We start from the raw sequence: 23327 nt of genomic DNA on the forward strand, positions 1-23327 counted from the left end.
TTGTTTATTATTATTGTAGAATGTGTACAAGTCAGACCTAGAATGGTTGCGAGGCATTGGCTGGTTGACAGAAGGTTCTGTGGATGTGGTCAAAGCAAAGAAAGCCCAGGAACTCCTGAATGAGAGGTTGTACCGCACACGGCCGGAGGAGCTGAAATTCACCAGCATTACTGATGCACCAGACGTTGTCCAGGCTAAGATCAATGCTTTGCAGATCAGTAACGTAAGCCTACCTTTTGCTTACCTTTCATTTATGTAATGGTGTTTCTTACCTTTGTGGTGGCGAGCAGAATTTCTGCTGTGGGGATGGACTAGCTGGAAAGTATGGCAAATCGGAATTACAAAAGAATTCACGTTGGTGAGTTTTTTTCAGTGTTCAGACCATAGTGAAATGTCATTACGCTTCCTTTCTCCTTAGCACCTGTATCGTGAAGCCTGGGATAAAGATAAGACGCAGATTTCCATACCTTCCGATACTCCTGTGATGCTGCAGTCCAAAGTCAACGCTCTCAACATCAGCAACGTAAGAGAATAAAACCATTATGTGTGCAAAGGGTTATTAAATCTAGAGCGTGACAACTGCTCTTCCAGAGTGAGTTTTGGTATTGGAGAGTCTTGACTGCACGTAACAAGGGTGGTTAATTTTCTTTGCAGAAACATTATCAGAAGGCCTGGGACGAGGCCAAGGCCAAAAGCTATGACATAAGAGCTGATGCCATTTCCATCAAACACGCCAAGGCTTCCCGAGACATTGCTAGTGAGGTACAGTCTTCTCGTAACGTGGTTGGTGTCTCTGTCCCTTCCTGCATGGAGCTCAGCAGAACTGAGTGAAGTTCAGTTCAAAGGGTGGACAGCTTCGGAAGCTGAAAGCCTTTTGCTCGTTTGTTGCGCTGAGGTGAGCAATGTGTAGCCGCTTACGTTGTGTCTGCATTTCTAGTACAAGTACAAAGAGACGCACGAGAAGCAGAAAGGCCACTACATTGGGTGCCGAACTGCCCAGGAGGATCCCAAACTGTCGTGGGCTGCGCGTGCCATGCTGCTGCAGAACGACCGGCTTTATAGGAAGGCGTACCACGATTCGAAGGCGCAGGTCCACATACCGGCCGACGCGATGTCGGTGCAGGCAGCCAAGGAGTGCCAGACGCTGGTCAGCGATGTTGACTACCGCCATTACCTCCACCAGTGGACCTGTCTGCCCGACCAGAATGACGTGATCCATGCAAGGAAGGCCTACGACCTACAGAGTGATGTGAGTTTGGGTAGAGATGAGAGATGTGGTAGTTACTAGTCTTGATATTTAATATAGCCTTATTTTGATTGTTTGATGGTATACAGACACAAAGGATTTATCTTAAGATTATTTTCTTCCTTTTTTCATGTTACTGCTATTATCTACATATTTTTTATTCTTTAAAAAGTATCAGAATTACCTCTAAAGTGTATAAAAGCTTTTGTTTGTATCTGCTATGTTAGATATGCTATTGGGGTATTGTCATTTGGAGAGGGTGAAGGATTTGTCTCTCTGATGGGACTTATGAAATAGCGTTGGTTTGCTACTTTAGAATAATTTGTCTTTTATTACTCCTGTTTATCTGAGATGACTTGGGAATTGATTTAATTGCAAGAAAACTATGTAAGATAGCAAGTAAGATGTTTTAGTGATTTCACAGCAGGAGTCAGTGCAGCTGATTTCCTGACTTGGCTTTGCTACGTATCAGTCAACATCGGTCACTCTTCCTCTGTTTCAGTGACTAGCTTCAGAGGTGAGGTGGATGTTCCTTGCTGAAGGATTTGCTTGATTAAAACTTAAATAATATTGCCAGATACTACTTCAGGAGTTATGTGAATTAGCTCTAGTCCCAATTGCTGCTATAACCTTCTTTTCCTCCTTTTTGTCAAATTTCCTGGTGGGCAACTTAGTTTTTTGTTTGGACTTGGATATTGTTGAAGTGACTAGAGAAATAAATATTTTGGAGGGGAAAGAAAGACTCTCTGAAGATCTTAATACTCAACATCATTAACAGCAATTCTGTTCAGTTGTTTCACCTCTATTTAACTGCATAAGGTTTAAAATGTATTGTTTAAGAAATGAACTACTTAAAACCTGGTTCCCAGATTGTATTTTACGTATGACACTGAACATCTCTTGTATATAAAAAGGTTTAATCTAGCTCAAGCTGATTTGACATTTTCTGAAACATATACTGCTTTGTATATTTTAAAATAATGAAGACAGTCATTTTAAACACAATGTTTTCCTTTTCTGACCGTGTCTGATACAGGCTGTCTATAAGTCAGACCTAGAATGGCTCCGTGGAATTGGCTGGTTGCCTAATGACTCTCCGGATGTTAAGAGAGTGAAGCATGCCCAGGAACTCCTGAGTGATAATGTGTATCGTACACCTATTGAAAGCCTGAAGTACACCAGTATTGTTGATACTCCAGACGTTCTTCTAGCTAAAGTGAATGCCGAACAAGTCAGCATTGTACGTTCCAATGTTCTTAAAGTTGTTTCAAGGCTATAAACAGCTAAAGAGAAATCTCACTGCTACAATGTAAAATTGATCAGTGGTCTTTTAAGTCAAGTTTAATGCTTTTCCAGATACTTTATTTTTAGAGGTGATAATTCAGGAGAGGTTTATGGGATTTTATGTTACTGACAAGTGAAATTCCATAATTACAGTGTCATAAAATGAACTATTTTAACAGCCAAAATACAAAGAAGCCTGGGAAAAGGACAAGACTATGATCCACATTGTGCCAGACACACCTGAAATCAACCTAGCCAAGACTAATGCTGCTAATTATAGCCAGGTATGCTTATCATTCCATTTTCTACATTTCTCTAAAATAGTATGTGTATCCTGTGAATTTTAACATTCTAAGATGTTACTTACAGAGTTGAAGAATAAGTCACGTGCATGTCATGGAAGTCTGTCCTCATACAGGGCTTGCAACATTCCCTTCCCTCTGCTTGAGTATTCTTAAAGTGTTTAGACATTTTAAAATAAATACTTGCATGCAGCTGTTTAAAAATTATTGATATCATGTACCAATGTGATAACATTTTATTGAAATGGACGAGAGCCCATGGTATATAAATATTTTCTAAACTTCTACAAACACCCTTCTATGCAGTGTAGGGTGCAAAGCTGGTGTTGCAGGTACTGTGCGTGTTTGCAAGGCAGTAAGATTTGCAGCAGTATCTGTGGCTAGGAGCAGGAGTAACGCACAAAAAGTTCTCCCAGAATTTCAACAAACAAATGGCAGTACACTATGTGTTTCTTTAATGGCAAATGCCAGAGTATTTAGCATTTGTGTGACATTTTAATATCTTTTCAGAAACTGTATAAAGAAGCTTGGGATGAGTTGAAGATCAGTTATGATTTGAGAGCAGATGCAATCCCAATCAAGGCAGCCAAAGCTTCTAGAGAAATTGCTAGTGATGTAAGTGCCAAAAGAGGCATCTAGCTCTTCACATGCTTTAAGGACTGTTTCACGGTAACTGTTAGTAATGGTGATCTTTGCGTTTTACCCAGTATAAATACAAACTGGATCACGAGAAACAGAAAGGACATTATGTTGGAGTTCCAAATGCAAAAGCAGATACGAAGATGCAGTTTGCCCTCGGCATAGGCAAAGTTCAGAGTGAACTAGAATACAAGAAACACTTTGCCAAATGGAAGACGCAGTGCCACCTCCCAGTAGACATGCTATCTATCCTGTCAGCTAAACATGGTCAGTCTTTGGTCAGTGATGTTGATTACCGTCATTACTTGCATCAGTGGATCTGTCTTCCGGATCAGAATGATGTCATACAGGCTAGGAAAGCCTACGATCTTCAGAGTGATGTAAGTTAACGTGAAAACTTAGCTTAACTTATGACTGTATTGTCTCCATCTGCTTCAGCTCTAAGCAGTGGGAATCTTCTGCTGAACTCAGTGAATTGGCTTTGCTGTTTATTAGGAATGCAAAATATATGTCACTGTTATATACTGCCCAGTTTGAAGTGTGATAAACACAAATATAGTGCTTACATTGGAATTACTGCTCTCCTTTTAACCAGTGGAAGTAAGTGCCATTATTTATGAATCTCGCTTGATTGTACAGGGAACTGTAACTAACAGCATGGATGCTATTTTGTTTTCCCAGGCTATTTACAAATCTGATTTAGAATGGCTGCGGGGAATTGGATGGTTGCCAAATGATTCAGTTGGAATCAACCATGTGAAATATGCTGGAGATCTCTTGAATGAGGTAACAAAATGCTTTTCAATACTGAAATTTCCTTAAGGGAATTTGTAATTTAAAGTATTTTTAATGGTTAAATACATCGATATTTTTTAAAATAAAAAATATAACTGGAGTATTTCTGCAGCATTCATTGTGTATGGAGAGTTTTTCTTTCCATGTAAACTTTCTGTGTATTCAGAATTGCTGTGTTAGCTATAAAATATTCCAGTCTAATCTGACTATTTACCTTTTCTCTTGTATAGAGAAAGTACCGTACAAAAGCTGAAACTCTTCCATTTACTCCAGTGGCCGACAGAGTTGATTATATCACAGCAAAGAAAAGTGGTGAAATTCTTAGTGATGTAAGTTTTCTAGCATGTTTCCAGGCTATTAACTTGGTCTGTATATTTACATGGTAGGATCTTCTTTTTAAAAGGGTATTTATTTTATCTTTAAAAAAATTGCAAAAGAATTCTTGATCGGTCTTTGGGACTTCTGTGAATGTCTGGCATAAAGATGAACAGGACATTACTAGCTCATCTCCATCACTCATGAGGGAAGAAGCTTCTCAAGCAGTATAACATCTTTCCTAGACATGTGAAAAGCCAGTGCGAGTTCTGCAAGCAGTCCCTTCTGTCAGTCTTGGCTGGTATCAGTGGTGATCATTGAGAACATGAATGTAAATAGCCACTTGCACTCTGGCAACTGTAATGTTTAATCCTTCTCATTTAAGCCACTATGAGTTTACACGTTTCAGTTCACTGTTATGTAAAACTAAGCATGAGCAAAACTGGTGAGCTGTCAGCTTGCTGTTCTTTGTATGTTTTTGAAGGCCAGTCTGTGAGGAGCTGGTCTGTGAGCATGACATGACATGACCTCCTCTCAGTTCATGACTTTGTGTTTCTTTTTTGCTATTTGCTTCTGTTAGAGAACAGGCCAAGCTAAATGCTTAGATGAACTCAAACACTAGTAAAAGGTTGGCAGTAACAATGATACGGTTGAATTGAATGGCATACTGCCGTGCAACCACGTGCACACCTTTGGGCATGGGAACATGTTCCTGTGCTTGGGAACATGACTCAGTGTAGATATCTGTGATTGGGAGGTGCTGGAATGCTGCATTCGCATAGAGGTCATGCTGTGTAAAGGGATTCGCTCTTAAAAAGCCTAAAATCTATTGTACTGGTTCAATCAGGTCTTGCTTGGCTATTGGCTGTATGTGCCTGTAGACCAAACAGGTAGCGTAACTTGACTTCTGAAGATTCTCCCCTGTCCATCCAGGTGCCTTGGAACAAGTTTTCAAAATTTTGTCTGAGAAATTTTGTAATTTCTTGTCTTGTATAATTTCCTTCTTAAAAAGAATACCCATTTGGCTGTATATTTAATGTGTCACGTCTAGTAGCCTTGCAAATTCAGGGTTTTATATATTATTTCATGCATAAAATATGGGTCTTGGTATTATGTTTTCTCAATTTTGTGATGGTGCTGCATGACAGTAATTTCTTTCTTTGTTCTAGGTTAAATACCACAAAGCATGGAATGACGTCAAGTCAAATTACACTCTGACAGATACACCGCAGCTAGATATGGCCCGAGAGGCAGCCAGAATTCTTAATCAGGTACATGATCACTTCTTGACAGTCTCTGCTCACATGAATAACTCTTTTGAGGAATTTAGAAAACTTGCCTTATTTAGAACATCCTAAAGGAAGGATTTGTTATCCTTACACTTTAATATAGGTAACATACATATGGTAATAATTATCATTATAGTGGTGTTGAATTCCTCCTCACCTTTATTTTCCACAGAACTTATACAAGGAAAGTTGGGAGAAGGAAAAAGCCACTGGTTACCTCTTACCTCCTGACACTGTGCAGATCTGTCATGCGAAACACTCAAATGATGTCCAAAGTGAGGTAATACTTTTTCTCATTAGTAAGGTAAATGCTTCGAAGCTTGGAAGTGTTAAACATTGCAAATTGAACAACTGACAGGGAAAACTTTCCATCAGGGGTAAAATCCAGTAGACTTTTCATGACCCATGAAGTCCACTGTCCTCCAAACAGTTCAACCATCTTTGCTTCATTATGGGTTTTGCAGATATCAGTACTGAAAGGCCAGATTCTCCTTTCCACCTTCACTTTCTCCAGAAACAGTCCTTTCAAAATCACCTAAGGTGGTCTTCCGTATCTTATAAATGTTAAATATATATAGCTCTGATTTCACTTTTTGGCATATTATGGAGGCTTCCTCCTTGAAAAACTGTAAGATGGTATGCACGTGACATTTTAAACTTTTGCATAACGGATGTTGAAATTATTACATGACTCTTCGTTTGAATATTCATTTAATCAAAAGAATGTGACGTAAATACCTTAAATAAGCATCCACTCTTCAGACAGTCTCAAATAATTTATTACAAAAATTTGTTACAAAACTGAGGCTAAATGCAAACGTTTTCTAATAAGGCTTTCCTCTTGTGTTGAAAATACTGTTTACTGAAAAATGGTAGCATATTAGTGTAGAAAATGATATATTTCGAAGTGGAAGGACGGTACAAAGTAACATTACTGTTTGTGTCATATTTTCATCTGGTCGTGTACTGAAAACCAAAGACTGCAGTTGATGACTGCCTGTCTCATCTGTTCTCTGTGTTGACAAAACCATAGCTGTTTGCAGGTTAAAAACAGAGCAGATATAATCAGCGCTGATCTTACACATATTTCTCCCCTCTTCCATCAGCTTAAATACAAAGCTGACTACGTCAAACAAAGAGGTCACTATGTTGGAGTTGCCAGTATGAGAGATGATCCAAAACTGGTGTGGTTTGAGCATGCAGGCGAGATCCAGAACGACAGATTGTACAAATCAGACTATCACAAAACAAAGTCCAAAATTCATATCCCTCCAGACATGGTGTCTGTTGTAGCAGCAAAGGAATGTCAGACCTTGGTCAGTGACATCGACTACCGCCAATACCTGCATGAATGGACCTGCCATCCTGACCAGAATGACTGTATTCAGGCAAGGAAGGCCTATGATCTGCAAAGTGATGTAAGTGATATTACATAGTGTGTAATTTCCACTTAGTTTGGTCTAAGGATATTGTCCATATTACGTAAGGTTGAAAAATGTCATCCTGAATTAAATAGTTTCTCTCCTTTTTTATTATCTTTGATTATTTAGAATATTTATAAATCTGATTTGGAATGGCTTCGTGGCTGTGGTTGGATTCCTCTGGATTCAGTGGAACATAAGAAAGTTAAGAATGCACAAGAACTGATAAATAAGGTAAGAGAAAATTTTTCAGCAGTTATACAATTAGCTCTTCTTTCTCATGCGCGGTGTTTAAGAAACTATTTCATCTCTTTGCAGAGAGCATATACGAAAGAAGCCCTTGATAACTTTTCCAATTATACCAGTGTGGTCGACACTCCCGACATTGTTTTGGCAAAGATGAACTCTGTCAATCAGAGTGATGTATGTACTTCTTTTTTAAATAGAAACTGTTATATTACTAGAATTAGTAGATGATTTAATTGTTTTTGCTCAGCTATACTGTTTAGCCTTATGAATGTGTGTGTTTGCATATGCGTGCTTCATTAATGATAGCCTTTTACTGGCATAAATAAGGTTTAGTAAGAAGTGGTACAAATGCACAACACAATACTGCTGTCCAAAATAATTTAGCATTTTTCTGTAGGAGAATATAGCATGTCCGTTATTTAGAGTTTACGTAGATTTTTTTCTACAGTAGTTTAAAATTGAGTCCTGTTCTTGATGGACAGCAGTTAGTTGTATAGTGCTAGTGGAGTTCCTGGTGTTGCTACTAACCTGTATTTGCTGATCAGTACGTTTAATTTCACTAGAATACTGTGTGGATTTTGTGGTGTGACATACTGATGGCATTTGCCTGTGAACTATAGTCATTGGAAGGTACTACGCAACGTCAGTGACGATACGATAACGTAACAGAAAATTCATGAGTACTTCTAATAGATGGAGTAGTTGGTGGATAATTTATTTCTTTTGTGGAATTAACACCATGTTTGTTTTCTTTCGTAGCTAAAATACAAAGAAACATTTAACCTTGAGAAAGGCCAGTATATTGGGTCTGATGATACTCCTGCGCTGAACCATGCCAAAGACATGTCCTTGCTGTACAGCGATGTAAGATTTGATAAATATCTAACTAAGCTTTAATTTGTTTGTTTTGAAAGCAACAGGATGTGGAGTAGGCTTCAGAAAACTGTTTCTGTTTCTGTCATTAGTCTGCTGGGTGGCACTGGGAAAGTTATTAGATCTCTTTTTTTCCTTCAGTTTTTCCCAGTTTGGATCACTGGGATAAGGATAATTTCTTGCCCTATTGACTGACGTGAAAGCAGTGCTGTGTGGTATTTGGCAGTAATAGCAGTAGCAGTAGTAGTAGAGTTCGTGTGACAAAACAATTTATAATTCTCTCCAATAACATCTTCCTACACTTCTGATGAAATTTACATTTATTTTTTATAAGAGAGGAAAATGGTAGATGATTTACATTATTAAACAGTTACTTTTGAGTAGACTCACTGATTTTAAGGGGAAATTTCTATTTTTTGAAACTGAGTGACTACTCATTCATACTAGTAGGTGCTTCATAATTTAGTCTGAAGGTAAATATATTTAATATTTAACAAAATATGATGTATTAGAAAACTGCCACTGACACAGTTAATGCTCTTATAATGAACAATAGTATCATTTGAAGGTTTGTCACACTTCTGAACATGTATCTATAAATTATCAATGTGATTTCTATACTGCACTTTTAAACAAGAGTTCATATCTACATTTTGGATATTTTACTCTTCTGGATGAGAAGTGTTGAATTCCAAATGTAGTAAAGAAAGCAGAGATAAGCTCAAATTTGTGCTCAGGTACCTTCCTGAATTTGCCTTACTGTTTGCCTTGCTCGTACTAAGTAAGTGTTAAAAATGATCATCCGTCATTTGCTGTACTGGGACAATTCATGGAATTAGGAACTACTCTATAAAAGTAGTCATATTCCATGTGCGTATAAATGGCAGAGTCAGGTTTCTTGGAAAGTGCTATGATTTTTTAATCAAAACCTGTGTGTATTCTGTTTGTCTAGAAACGTTATAAAAATGCTTGGGAAATTAGCAAGCCCATTGGGTATACTTTGGATGAGAAATATATTCCAGTTGTTGGAGCGAAGCGTGCAAACTACCTAAACAGTGAGGTTAGTATGAATTTTCCATTCTTCCTCTTTTTTTTTTCCCCCTATATGTCCTTAGAACGAACTTTAAAACTTCTACATTAATATTTTGCAGCTTAAATATAAGGAAATATATGAGAAGCTGAAAGGCCATTACCTGGCTGGGAAGGACATTGGTGATTTCCCCAGCGTCATTCATTCATTAGCATTCCAGAAAATGAGGAGCGCGGTAAGGCGAGAACTAGTCTTGCTGTAGTATTTTCCATTTTCTTTATTTTAGTGTTACACATTTAAACAAATAATGTGATCCTTAATAACATCAATAATAGTGTTTTCAACGTGTTTATGTTTCCTGAATGGTTATTTTGTACGTGGGTTGAGTAATTGAACTTGAAATGATTTAGGAGATTAAGAAGGGATTTGTTTAGCTATTAGACATATAAATATCTGTACACAGTTATAGAAAAAAGTTTTTCTGTTTCAGTAAGAAATACTACATGACTTGGGACTCTTTTGCTTTAGAAAAAAAAGTTAATTCTGAATTGAAATAGGAATTTAAGAACTGGACAGTAAATGCACACTTGGTGTTTTGTTATTATCACCACTGCACATACAGCATGTCATGCAGGGCATAAAGTTAGTATAATCCCAAATATTCTGTCTTCATTCAGACAGGGAGACTTAACTAGATTAAAAACATGTTTGTAGTATATGACTTTTTTTATCATCAAGTAATATAATTGTAATTTTCTCACCCACTGTTAAATCTGCATGTGAAGAAGGTCATTCTTGTCCTTCTAGAGCCTCATCAGAATAAATGGTGATTAATATAGAAGTTAAGATTTCATCCTATTGAATCCCATGGGAGTTTAGCTACTACGTCCAGAAAGCATGCCTCAGATTGCACTATAACCTGTAGCCTATCAGAGTCAAAATTATGCAGAAAACCACTGTTCTGTCTTCTCCCCTTTCCCTCAATCTGTCCATTTTAGTTGGCATACAGAAAGAATTATGAAGACACCAAAGCAAATGTCCATATTCCAAGCGACATGATGAATCACGTGCTGGCCAAGAAGTGCCAGTATATCCTCAGTGATCTTGAATACCGAACTTACTTCCATCAGTGGAACTGTTCACCTGAAGAAAATGATGTTATTCAAGCCAAAAAAGCCCAGGAAATTTTGAGTGATGTATGTGTTTCATTTATTTTATTTGAGATTTCAGTAGCCTTCCACATAATTTTTTCCTAAGGTTTTTCAATACAAAATACTTTAAAATATATTCCATAGTATTTAAATATGAAATTAATAACCATGGTCTTAGATTGCTTGGTAGCATAGTGCCAAAAATTACATTTTTACAGTTTTCTTTGGGACGTTAATGGTTTGGTTATTTATTATTCTTCTGTAAATTGGAAAAAAAAATTAAGTTAACATGTATGAAACCTTCCCAAAGGCCACTGCTATCAACGCTTAATCTCTCTTTGACTGGATGAGACTCTATAGAAAGCTTACCATCTGGCACGTGGAGAGAAGAGATGTGGATGTGCCATGGTAGAGTCAGAATGTTGCTGCACTGCAGTGGTTGTTAGGTATTGCAGTTGGGAATGTTGTGATTCACACAGGAGCTAGGGCAGCAGCCACAGTCCTTCCGGATCCAGTGGGTCTGGAAAAGACTTCTCTTCATTCATTTGGGGTTGTATCAGTCCACAGAGTCTGAGCTGAGTGAATGGCACACTGAACCACAACACTTCTTTATATTACATAGTCAACAGCATCTCAGCTTGGGCCAACCATCCCTCCTAACAGAATCTGATGATGTGTTAATTGCCTGGCCTGTTACTGTGCTGCATTATTTGGTTTAGTTTCCCTTGCAGATCGTTCAGTCAAACCGTGAGATGGGCTAGTCTTCTCTGTGCTCGCATTTAAACTTCCAAATAGATTGGAATTACTGAGAGTCTGGCTCAGATTCAGTGCTAACCTTCTGCATTGAGTTTGCCAAGTGGAAGATACTGAACATAGAGAAGAAACCAATGCTACTTTCTTCAAGCAGAAAGCCAATTTCTTCCTAACTTAGGAGTCTGTTTTCTTCCATATAGGTGGTGTATAAAGATGACTTAAATTGGCTGAAGGGACTTGGATGTTATGTCTGGGATACTCCACAGATCCTGCATGCTAAAAAATCATATGACCTCCAGAGCCAAGTAAGCATGTTTTCCTCACATAAGTATTTATAAGATTTTTTTTTCTTCCATTTATGATTCAGTGGGACCGACACCCGTCCTAGACCAGAGCAGAATGCAGTAATTCCTATTACATCAGAAATATTTTCTTCAAACTATTACAATACACTCTTTCAGTTTTGTCTGTAAAGACATGATCACTTTTGTTATTGAAGGAGCAGAAGACTTAAGAGAAGGGAAGAACAGCAAGGCTGTGGATTTTAATAGTGGGAAGATAACACTTCGTCTTTTTGTATGCCATGCTGTGCACCAGATAACTCAATGAGACATTTATGTTGGGAAAATAGTGTCTCTTGCCTTGCTGGTATACTTTTAGCCTACTAGATGCTATACAGTGATGCATAATTTTCATTACTCCTTAGTGCATACTGTCTATATATTAAGTATTTCTTTTCTATAGCCTGTCACTTTTAAAGTTGGTCTTAACTGGGCCGTAATCCTGGGCTTCAGTTGTCCAGAACTGATTTTAAAGGAAGCCAGCAGGGAACTTCCTGGTCATTTTCAGCATTAATTTTTGTTCTGTTTTGTTTTATTTCCTTAGATAAAATATACAGCTGCAGGAAAAGAGAATCTTCAGAACTTTGGTGTTGTTACTGACACACCTGTCTATGTGACTGCAGTGCAGAGTGGTGTAAATGCTAGTGATGTGAGTCTCCCCACTTTTTCTACTCAGGCTTTTCCTCATGCTCCTTCTGAGAACTGAAACAAGTTAACTAAATCTGCCTTTCATCTTACAGGTGAAATACAAGCAAGATTACCACAAAACTAAGGACAAGTATACAACCGTGGCTGAAACAGTGGATTCAGAAAGAGTTCAAAATTTGAAACATCTCTTTAGCAATGTAAGTGTTTCTATGCATTTTTTTTCTCTTAAGGTGCTGCTATGTGGGATTTTTGCTTTATTTTTCATGTTCACTTGGTTTGAAGATAAACGTCCAAACATGAAGCTTATCAAAGCCCTCTTGCACTGCTTGAGCATGGGGAAGATGCTGTATCTCAGGCAGAGGGCATGCTTTCTAACTGTAGTCCCAGTCTTGTCAAAATATGTACCTTAATAAATGGATTCTCTGAAGAAAATTGCACCTGAACACAATTAAGACCTTGTATGAGAATGGAGTTGAAGGGTTAAAAAAGAACTTTTGTCACCCTTTATGTACACTGTCAAGATTAAACTAGCGTACAGCCTCTTGATATGAAGTAATAGTTATGGTGTATAAATAAAAACTGAAAGCCTTTTGATTTGTACTGATGTTGGTCATTACTCGGGAGAAGAATTTTTCCACTCACAGAGACCTTCTATTCCCCCACAGAATCTCTACAAGGAAGCCTGGGAAAAAGTGAAAGCTACTGGCTATATAATGCCCTCTGATGCTGTATCCCTCGCACGTGCTAAAGAACTGAAGCATAATGCTAGTACTGTAAGTGAATAAAATATTTCCTTTTTTTTGATCAGGTCACCAATTCTAGCACTGAAATCCTTCATGCCTTGCATATACTATAGGTATGAAAAAGGTTTTTAAAATTATCTTCTATTGTTAATTTAGATATAATATGTACCTGTAGATAATCAGTTTTCTGTGATAATCATTTGGATACCAGATAGTCCTTTGCTGCTTCTTTTAATGGAAAAAAAGGTCACATTTTACAGTAATAGAAACTCTTTCTTGAAATATCTGGTTAGGTGTTTTTTTTAGTCTAAATGGCATAAGCATCCAGGTCAGAAAAACAGCAAATGTCTTTAAATGATGCTTTACTGAGTCTAGAAGAACATAATCTTACCCTTTACTGAACTGAGGCTTATGAGACGTCACTCTCTTCATGGATATCTTTAAATGAAAGAGCTGGAACAATAACTGAATAGCTTATTCTACATCTGTTTATTTTTACAGTCTTCAAGTCAGCTGTTGTTATTTTTACAACATGATAGTTATGACGTACTTTCTTTGCCATTTAAAGTAAAATAGAGACCGAAGATCCACTTTAAAGGCTTCCTCTGCTTGTTGGACTCAACTAAATATTTTGCTTACTGATGAATTTTGTTCCAAAAATACAATTGACTCATTGGACTCATTGGAGTTGCCTTTCTTTGCATCTGCTTAGGTGAAATACCGAGAAGAATATGACAAGTTTAAAGCACTGTACACGCTACCCAGAAGTGTTGAGGATGATCCCAATACAGCAAGGTGCCTTAGGGTTGGAAAGCTTAATATTGATGTAAGTGGTGTTTTCGGATGTGTGCTTTCCTGATAAACCATACTTAACTCAGAGGAGGCTACTGAAAGTAGCCCCATGCCTTCATTCAGATATCACATTTCCATGTGCATTTGGCAGTGTTCAGTATTTGCTAAATTCTATAATGCACCTCCTAAAGCCTTTTCAGGCTTGTGACTCAACTGTTAAACTGCCTGCATGGCTAAACCTTTAATGTAATATGTTTATGTATAAAATAGAGCACTACATGGTCTGCCTCCTTTTAACATGTGAGTACAATGAAAATTTGACAAATCGTATTTTATCACCCTTGTTAAGGTTCTGCAAATTATTTTTGGAGCAGGCAAGATGTAAATTGTAGTCATAGCCAAAGTGATCACTCTCCCACTAACATTCCATGAAAATATAAATAATTTTACTTCAAATTTATCAACAGTTAACACTTCAGGCTATTTGTCAGCATTATTAATGTACTGTTTTAACTCTGCAGCGTCTGTACAAGGAAGTCTATGAGAAGAATAAAGCCAAAGTCCACATTATTCCAGACATGGTAGACATAATTTCTGCTAAGGATGCACAGAACAAAATCAGTGAAATTGATTACCGCACGCATCTCCATGAGTGGCTCTGTCTACCGGATCTTCAAATCAATGCCCATGTTCGAAAAGTAACTGATCAAGTCAGCGATGTAAGTTCACAAATCATGTGTTCGTGGCTCACTTTTTAAAAAGATTCTTGCATTTACGCTCTGTTTGAGGAAATGAGTTAGCAAAAACTTAGCTGGAACACTCTGAAGTTGCCAGGTGAATCCGTTGTATTATGCACTGCTAAACAGCATCTGTGTCATGTTTTTGTAACACTTGGCAATAAGTGCATAGTTGAGACGTGGCTTAGTATGTGTAGTTTCAGTGTCATCAGTGTAGGCATTGGGTCAGAACACAACAGTTCTACCATCTGTAGATCTACTCACCACCTACACTGATGTCTGTAGTCACCGTGTGACCTACACACTAGGTCACTACATCATCTGCTTCAGTTCAGCCATCCCTGCCTGTAAATTGTCCTTTATTATTTGGTTGCAAAAGGTGTGGAAGCTTTGGAAGTTTGAGAAAAACCTGGTGGTGCAAAGTTTCTATGCACTTGCCTTGCATAGGTTGGCCCAGGAGTAGGCCAGCAATCTGTCAGTAAATCATTGCTCAGTAGGATATGCAAGTAGCTTTTTTAAAAATCATTGGGTTTTTAAATTTATTGGCCAAACTGAAGCAATGAAGAAAAATATTTACATTCCAAAAGGAATTGTTTTGATTTTCTCAAACCAAAAAAAAAAAAAGTCAAAATACTGGAAAGCTTACTTGCCATCGTTTGGTAGTTGTGTTCCAGACTGATTTAGCAATAAGGAATTAGACCCTAGTGGAATTCTTACAGGTTGCTTCTTTGCTCTGATACCTTAGGTGTTATACAAGGATGATCTTAACTGGCTGAAAGGCATTGGATGCTTCGTTTGGGACACTCCGGAAATTCTCCATGCCAAACACGCCTACGATCTTCGCAGTGATGTGAGTGGAAACACTGGTTTTGCTTCTCAGTTTTTTTCACTCTGTTGTAGTAGAAGGATGGAGTAGCTTTATTCTAATCCAGATATAATCTGGGAAAAGTTATATATCCTTCTCTACTGAAGTATTTGTTAAATAACCATACGTGGTTACTTACACTTTGCTGCTCTCAAAGTAGATATTGTTAGGTTACGTCCCATTCAGGAAAGCATTAAGCATATGTTTAAATACTTGTCTTCTCAGAAAAACACTTAAAACAGTAATTCTTCATTCAGAACCTATGAAATAAAGCAGACATGATAGAGAATTAATATTTTTTAAGAAGTATTTTGATCTTGATTTTATGATTTCTTTTTCTCCTCTCAAGATCTTATGACACATGCTTAGTCTGGGATTAAGCCATTAAAATGGGAGAAAAACCATTCTGGTTTTTGAGAATGTATGTTCCTTGATAAGTTCTGTATCAGAAGTGTGTTGGATATTTATCATATCATTTTATCAATAAGTATTGACATTTCCTAATATTCCCTGATAAAGCTTATCCGCTGTTCTTATCTAGTCAGCTGCCATGTTAATTTATTCAGCCATAATTTCATTATACTTTCTGTTTAAGTGCTGGTTCACTAAGGAAATAAATAGTGAATGTAGTAAATATAATAAAATAAGAGATTCAGTGAACACTGACAAGCCTTACTAATTAGAGCTCTTGAATTTCTCTCTGCAGATTAAGTACAAATCTAAGGCAGAAAAAATGAAGAATGACTACACTGTGGTCATGGACACTCCTGTCTATGTCCAGAATGTCCTCAGTGGCTTGAATTTAAGTGAAGTAAGTGTTTGTATCACTTTTCACCCCCAATATTGCGTATCCTGTTACCTCACAAGTTCTAGTTAGTGACTTCTAATATTTTTTTTAATGATTTCATTTCAATCATTTAATCTTTGCTGGCTATCTACAGCGCATTGCCAATCCTTTTATTAAGGTATGAGAACACAATCACTAAGCCCATTAATTGCGTGAATCCAAAAAACCTTAATCCATTTTTTTAGGAGAAATTCCCATATGTGTGCAAACAATACATACTGTGCGAGAATGCCACAATTATGACTCTCCTCTAATTACTTTTTTTTTTATCAGGCTGTCTATCGTGGTGAATATAAGCACAATGTTAAAGGCAAAATGATTCCTACTGATAAAACAGTAGATTTGGAGCGGGCGTATCATGCAAATAAAATACAGAGTGAAGTAAGTATGAAACTTTTGGGTCCACAGAGTTTCGGATATTCAAAAAGCAAATTCTTTAAAAATTAATGTCTGTCTGTAGCTTTTCAGATAAAGAATCTAGATTTCACTGCTCTAAAATGAAAGTGGGAAAATGTCTTCATTCAAGCTACCAGCATGCATTATAATGTGGACATGGGGGAAATCTTTTGCCAGTTGCGGTTAAGAGATTTCCTATGCAGCTAAGGAATACTGTCAAATATTAGACACAGCTGTCACAAACTCTCTTCCTTCTCTTGCAGAATTTGTATCGCTGGGCTGGTGTGAAAGCTCTACCCACTGGATACAGCCTTCCCACAGACACCCCCAACTTCCAGCATGCTAAACATGTCCAGTACATTGGCAGTGATGTAAGTCATGTACTAAGTCCTTCTACAGCAGGAGTTGCAAGGGAATATTTGATGCCCGTTCTGTATGAGCACACAACTGTTTGAGACAGTTATTTCTCAGATACGAGATTGCTTGTCAGAGAGCAACAAGAGTGGGGTAGTTCCGTTTGGATGCCTGAGTCAGGAACCGAGGGTGACCACGACATAGGCAGTGACTTCATCCAGGGTGAAGTCCCACTGTACCTGAATGGGGTGGGCAGAGTAGGGTGCTGAGAACAGATTGCATCAGCAGCCCCAGTCAAGGTGAGGAGCCAGGGCCAAGGTCCGTCCAAGGGGATCTAGTCAGGAGCTGCAGGAAACAGGGCAGAGTCTGGAGACAAGCTACTTACAACATAGGTCCAAGGTAAATCCAGGAGACAGGACTAGAGACAAGTTACCAATAACATAGGCCAATGTCCATCCAGGAAATGAGGATGGAGACAGGGCTGAAGACAGATGCACTTACGACATCGCTCAGGCAAGGCCTGACATCCCAGGTGTGGCTAGTCAGGGCAATTAAATCTTAGTGCACTCAAGCCCCAACACTGATAATGTTTTCCTTAAGAGAATTTAAATGTTACCAAACCCTGTAACTGTCTGAAGCAATTACTATCAAAATACAAATTTCCTCAGGCAGATGCAAATACCTTATTAGATACAAGAGAAATTTTAAATGTTATTAATCTTGGGCCACATGATAAAGGTAAAAATGATGATGTGCAGTGTATTTAACTCTGGTATAGCTACGTCTCACTTGTTGATTTCTAAAAATCTGTCTCTTTATACTGCATAAATTACTCTCAGCACTGCAGTGTAAGTAGAATCACAATCAAATTTAGTTTCTATATGTTTTTGTTCCTTTTTCCACTTTATAGCTGAAATATAAAGAAGCCTATGAACACATGAAAGCTAAAGGCTATACTCTGGGACCTAAAGATGTTGGGTTTGAGAATGTGAAGAAAGTGAATCAAGTCATTAATGAGGTATAGTAAATACATGTATTTGCTTCCAATTGTATTTGTAGTGCCCAAAACACAAGTGATGAGAGTACATTGACTGGGAAGATTGTCTTTGAGGCTTTTAAGAGCAGTTTAGATAAACATCCATCAAGAATGGCAAGGGATCATTGATCTAGGCTTCAAGTTGGGCTGTAGGGCTTTTTGAGGTTCTTGATAACTCTAACTTTCTGTAATCCTCTGAAATTGTTACCACAATGTAAAATCAATTGCAGCCTAATTTTTTTAACTGACCTGTAGCTACTTGATTAAAGCTGCAGAGAAATTATTGTATCTGTATGATATTGGGTCTCAATAGTTTTAGATTTTACATATATGTACTCACTTACTTGATCATTGGCTTTAACAGGATGAAAATTAAGCATACATGTTTACATGTTTGTAGGATTAAAGTCTCACATTCTCCATGTAGTAGAGATGCTGCTATCAAAAACAATTGTGGAAAATCTTTGCCTGCTTAGAAAATAGCATGTTTGCTCCCTTTTGTCTGGTAGTTATGCAATACCTAGCAAAAGAACTGCCCTTAGAAGAGAAGTACTTACACTGTGCCAAACTGCTTGCCTTTTTAAGTTTTTAACATGCAAAATGCTGTCTCCTTTGATACAGAGGTTGTATCGGGCAACATACCACAAGTACAAGGACAAGATTCATACCACTCCAGACACACCAGAAATCCGCCAAGTCAGAGCAACCCAGGAAGCTGTCAGTGATGTATGTGTCCTTCTAACATAAAAACCAAAAGAGATTTAGAATATTCAGCATAACCAAACATGTCAAATGCTATTTTTTTTTGTCTTTCAGCTGATCTACAAGTCAGATTTCTTTAGGATGCAGGGACACTTGATTTCCTTGCCGTACACTCCTCAGGTGTTGCACTGCCGCTATGTTGGGGACATCACAAGTGATGTAAGCAACTTTGGTTAAGATACCTGGTATTTGAATACAACAGGCCTAATGCTTTTATACAGAAAGTGGAATTTGGCTTCTATCATTTGCGTTCTATTCTGTAATAGATAAATGCTTTGTCACTGTGTTGAGGGACTGATGAACGAAATTATCCCAAAAGTGAACTTTTGATTTTTCTTTTTCTTATTGCCTCATAGAATAAATACAAAGAGGATCTGAAGTGGTTGAAGGGCTTGGGTTGCTTCCTGTATGATACTCCTGATATGGTCCGTGCTCGTCATCTGCGTAAGCTTTGGGTAAGATTTTTCTTCCGAGAACCATGTGTATCAACGATTGATTTATTTACATGCATGCTATGTGCTTCCAGGAAGTTAAGTACATGAAAATGAATAAAGACTTACGACAGAATCTCTTGCCATGCAGCTAGTTAGTTGTTTCAAAGCACTGTTAGGTTATATGGTAAAATTTTCTTTACTACCAAGAATAATAAAAGCTTCCTAAGTAATACTGATTTTCTTTTTCCAGTCTAATTATGTATATACTGATACCGCAAAGAAGATGTGGGCAAAATACAATGTGGTGCTGGACACTCCTGGATACAGAGCGGTTCAGGAACTAAAAACCCATTTGAGTGAAGTAAGTTCTATATTATTTTTGCACATCTTTGTTAGCTATAATTAAGATCAGGCCCTCTCACTGTTTTAACTGAAAAACATGAGATGTTATAATTGCAAAGCTGTGATTGTTCAGCTGCCAAATGAAAATGTGTAACAGAAGAAATAATTCATGGACCTGTCTTTTTCCAGCTGGTTTACAGAGCTGCAGGCAAGGAGCTGAAGACAAAATACACTTCCGTCCTTGATACACCTGACTTCTTAAGAGCCAAGCAAGGACAAAAAATACAGAGCCAGGTGAAAAATTTATACTAACTAAAAAACACAATCAGGGAATCCCTCTTAATATACTCCTAAAGTACAGCAAAATCTTTCCAGGCCATTTCAAAGCAACGTAGAATTTGTAGAGAGGACATTTAAAGTGACTGTTGCTCATTTTTAAGTGGCTATGAATTTTCATGTTGACCACAGCTCTGTAACAGGCATGTTCAGCTTTGTCCATCTGAAATAGAGCACTGAACCCTGGTACAGTTCTGTTCAAATTCTCTGAAACTCTGACTTCATCAGAGGAATATGTATTTTTATCCATCTACCTCTATTCATTGTGATGTCTTTATTCATATAGTAGTTCATTATCTGATTTACTAGCTATAAGTTTTGCGGAATTTTTAAATTTGCAGAACAAAATGAAGATACTCACCAGAGAAAAACAGACCTTATGGATGCTTTTCTCTAAAGCTAGGTCTGAACGTAGGGCAGAGAAGTCATTCTTGTCACATGCATTTGGCTTCTTGGTTTGTGAAGATGTTACTGGCGGTTACAGAATATCAGGAGTACCGATAGAGAAAGATGAACTGAGAGAGTATGGAAGAGGAAAGAACATATTATTTTTTTCCTGGGGTAAATTGTGTGGTTATGTATACATTGTGAATTTACAGACATTCTTCAGAGAGATAAAGTAAAGCTTACTTGAAATGTGGTTTTTTTTTATTATTCTTTTCTTCTTGCTGCAGTACTTGTATGTGGAACTTGCCACAAAAGAGAGACCCCATCATCATGCTGGGGGTCAGACTCCAGCCTTCACACATGCTAGGCATGTAAAGGACATGGTCAGTGAGGTAAGGTATTTGGGGGTTTTTGTTTGGTACCACTATGCTGAACTGTTTATTTCTGATTTTAGTGGTAATTTCAAGGCTCAGATCTGTTTACCCTTCATTTAGTTTTCTGTCTCTTATGCTGAAGTTCCACATTTCCTTTAGAAGTTGTGATAAAAGGGTACACTTTTTAATATGTTTTAGCACTTTATAAGATACCTGTTTCTTAGCGCTTGCTTGCAGAACCTGAGGTACGCTGGCTGCAAGGCCAGGAAGAGCTAGAAAGAACTGAACAGCTGAGCTTGTTTCCCAAAGTTTTGCCAGAAGCACCTTGCAGGACTTTGTGCACTTGGTGTAGCACCCCTGGGTGTTAACATAGTACCAGGTTAGCAAATGCTTGTAAGATTAAAGATATAACTTTTTCCTTTTGCTCTCTCTCTTAGAAAAAGTACAAAACCCAGTATGAGAAGATGAAGGACAAATACACGCCTGTTCCTGACACACCAGTCTTGATCAGAGCCAAGAGAGCGTACCTGAATGCCAGTGATGTATGTAGCCCATGAAGACTTTCACTGCTGCTTTTTCTTGGTTTCTTTATTAAAAGAACAGGAAAAGGATCAATGGGGAGCAAGCGTGCAAAGCACAGAGTATCTCAGTGTGGGTTATAAACTAGGTCACCCCATTTATATGTACATTTCCATTTGATATTACAGAGTTTATTAAGTTTTTACTTTATGTCAACTGTAATGCTTTTTTTTTTTCATTCATTATAATTAATTTTAATTTTCCATTGCACTGAAGTGTGGTCTTACAGCAAAGGAAAAATAGATCTAAAGTAATTTGCTTGCACATGAAATCTCCTAATAGTTCAGACTGGAGTGAAATGATTGATGCTGGAGGCAAGATAGAATGCCTTTTATCAGATATCTTCACCTCAATTTTGTGTTAGAAGTGAACTTGCATGTCACTGAGAACATGCTTATTTTTTAATTTAGAAGTAGATTAGAGAGAAAAATTATCTGAGCTGCGGCACAGAAGGTTATTAAGGTGAAATTGATTTTTCCTTCAAGCGTGGAATAGTGGTTTGTGATTTAAGGCAATGGCTAAGAGTACTCTACTCATTCATAAGATCTTTGCTATATATTTCAGATTGCACGTTGTATCCTGAAAGGATATGGGCTAGGCTGCTGTTTTGTTCTAGTGATTAGTCTTACTGCTCTCTTAAGAATGATTTTTAAATACTGCAGAGGAGCGTCCCAGTTCTTCTGCATATCTGAATTTCTCCTCTGAGAAAGTCTTTCTCCAAAGACTGGAATGATCTTCCTGCTTTCTTCTAGATCAGGGCATGGAAGATGGGATAAGTAGGATTTTTTAATGCCAAAAGTGGCACTTTTGCTGTTCCAGAGAGTAGTCCTGTGATACATGGATGGTTTTTCCTTAGTCTTCAGTCAGAAAGTGAATAGGATGCAATGTTGCTTTAGATGTACCGGCTCCTTTTCTCTCTGATTTTCACCATAAGTCTCGGTCAAATTGCAATTGGTTATAGACAATTGCAGCTTCTTGAAATTCCTCAACATTAGGATGTTGGACAGCAACATCTCCCTGGGTGTCATTCCTAGGAGGTAGGAAATTTGTCTAAAACAATTCCTGACAGTTAAATATAATATATTCTTTTATGTGTTATTTTTCTTACCAGTTGCGCTACAAAGAAACCTTTGAGAATTCTAAGGGCAAATACCACACAGTGAAAGACGCTTTGGATATTGTCTATCACCGAAAGGTCACCGACGATGTTAGCAGTGTATGTATACATTCGTTCCGAATTAGTGTTTGTCATTTAATAACCTAGAATACACCATTGATGCTATTGTTCTATTGAAGTGTGTCAAATAATTAGAAAAATATGATCAGAGCTATTAATATTAACTTCTTTCCTTCCCTGAAGTATTACACATTTGATGTTACAAAGGCGAATGGAAGTTGATCTCATTTCCACTGTTTAAGTTCTGATGTTTCAGAAAAAGGAATGTCTTGAAACTGCATGGTCTAGAGTGTTCTGTTCTCAAATTGTTTTGCTTCATTCTTCAATTTCCATTGTAGGTGAAATATAAGGAAAATTATATGAGCCAGTTGGGAATCTGGAGATCGATCCCAGACCGTCCGGAGCATTTCCATCATCGTGCAGTCACGGATGCTATTAGCGATGTGAGTTCAGATAGTTCCTGGATGTGAGAGGTTGAAAGTTTTAAGTAGGTTTCCAAAATGAAAACCAAGTCTTCGTTTGGGAAGGCAGCTGAAATTTTTTAAGCAATTTGCGGTTTCACCTGGCAGATCTGTGAAATGACAGAGCAAATCAGATGGCTAAAATTGCAGCCCATCTCCTTTTGAAATTAACAGACAATTTTAACAAATTTCAGTTGCCTTTGCTTAGATTTGTTAGCCCTGTAACGACCTTTAATTGTACATATCTGTACACATACAATAACCCTTTAATTGTACAAGAATAAATGCTTTTTAATTCACACAGGAGCTCCAATAGCTAATGATAGATTAGGTATGTGAATAATCTGAGTCCATCAGAAAAGTATGAGT

The 23327-nt window shown here is 37.6% G+C and overlaps 1 protein-coding gene across 1 annotated transcript in view; it reads left to right on the forward strand.

Moving 5' to 3' along the window:
* NEB (nebulin) overlaps window positions 1–23327 on the forward strand; it is a 141204-nt gene that overhangs the window by 77743 nt on the left and 40134 nt on the right. The window contains exons 80-118 of the mRNA XM_075092737.1: window positions 20–223; window positions 419–523; window positions 655–762; window positions 938–1249; window positions 2283–2486; window positions 2710–2814; window positions 3343–3447; window positions 3540–3851; window positions 4153–4257; window positions 4497–4595; window positions 5751–5852; window positions 6043–6150; window positions 6977–7288; window positions 7421–7525; window positions 7610–7714; window positions 8300–8404; window positions 9366–9473; window positions 9565–9678; window positions 10442–10639; window positions 11548–11652; window positions 12233–12337; window positions 12429–12533; window positions 13002–13109; window positions 13792–13905; window positions 14393–14590; window positions 15354–15458; window positions 16180–16284; window positions 16594–16701; window positions 16980–17087; window positions 17981–18088; window positions 18728–18832; window positions 18923–19027; window positions 19225–19323; window positions 19553–19663; window positions 19834–19938; window positions 20655–20759; window positions 21179–21283; window positions 22432–22536; window positions 22836–22940. Coding sequence (XP_074948838.1) covers window positions 20–223; window positions 419–523; window positions 655–762; window positions 938–1249; window positions 2283–2486; window positions 2710–2814; window positions 3343–3447; window positions 3540–3851; window positions 4153–4257; window positions 4497–4595; window positions 5751–5852; window positions 6043–6150; window positions 6977–7288; window positions 7421–7525; window positions 7610–7714; window positions 8300–8404; window positions 9366–9473; window positions 9565–9678; window positions 10442–10639; window positions 11548–11652; window positions 12233–12337; window positions 12429–12533; window positions 13002–13109; window positions 13792–13905; window positions 14393–14590; window positions 15354–15458; window positions 16180–16284; window positions 16594–16701; window positions 16980–17087; window positions 17981–18088; window positions 18728–18832; window positions 18923–19027; window positions 19225–19323; window positions 19553–19663; window positions 19834–19938; window positions 20655–20759; window positions 21179–21283; window positions 22432–22536; window positions 22836–22940 — 5130 coding nt within the window. The remainder of the gene's footprint in view (window positions 1–19; window positions 224–418; window positions 524–654; window positions 763–937; window positions 1250–2282; window positions 2487–2709; window positions 2815–3342; window positions 3448–3539; window positions 3852–4152; window positions 4258–4496; window positions 4596–5750; window positions 5853–6042; window positions 6151–6976; window positions 7289–7420; window positions 7526–7609; window positions 7715–8299; window positions 8405–9365; window positions 9474–9564; window positions 9679–10441; window positions 10640–11547; window positions 11653–12232; window positions 12338–12428; window positions 12534–13001; window positions 13110–13791; window positions 13906–14392; window positions 14591–15353; window positions 15459–16179; window positions 16285–16593; window positions 16702–16979; window positions 17088–17980; window positions 18089–18727; window positions 18833–18922; window positions 19028–19224; window positions 19324–19552; window positions 19664–19833; window positions 19939–20654; window positions 20760–21178; window positions 21284–22431; window positions 22537–22835; window positions 22941–23327) is intronic.

This window comes from Phalacrocorax aristotelis, chromosome 5 (genome assembly GCF_949628215.1).
Source record: "Phalacrocorax aristotelis chromosome 5, bGulAri2.1, whole genome shotgun sequence".
Taxonomy (NCBI): domain Eukaryota; kingdom Metazoa; phylum Chordata; class Aves; order Suliformes; family Phalacrocoracidae; genus Phalacrocorax; species Phalacrocorax aristotelis.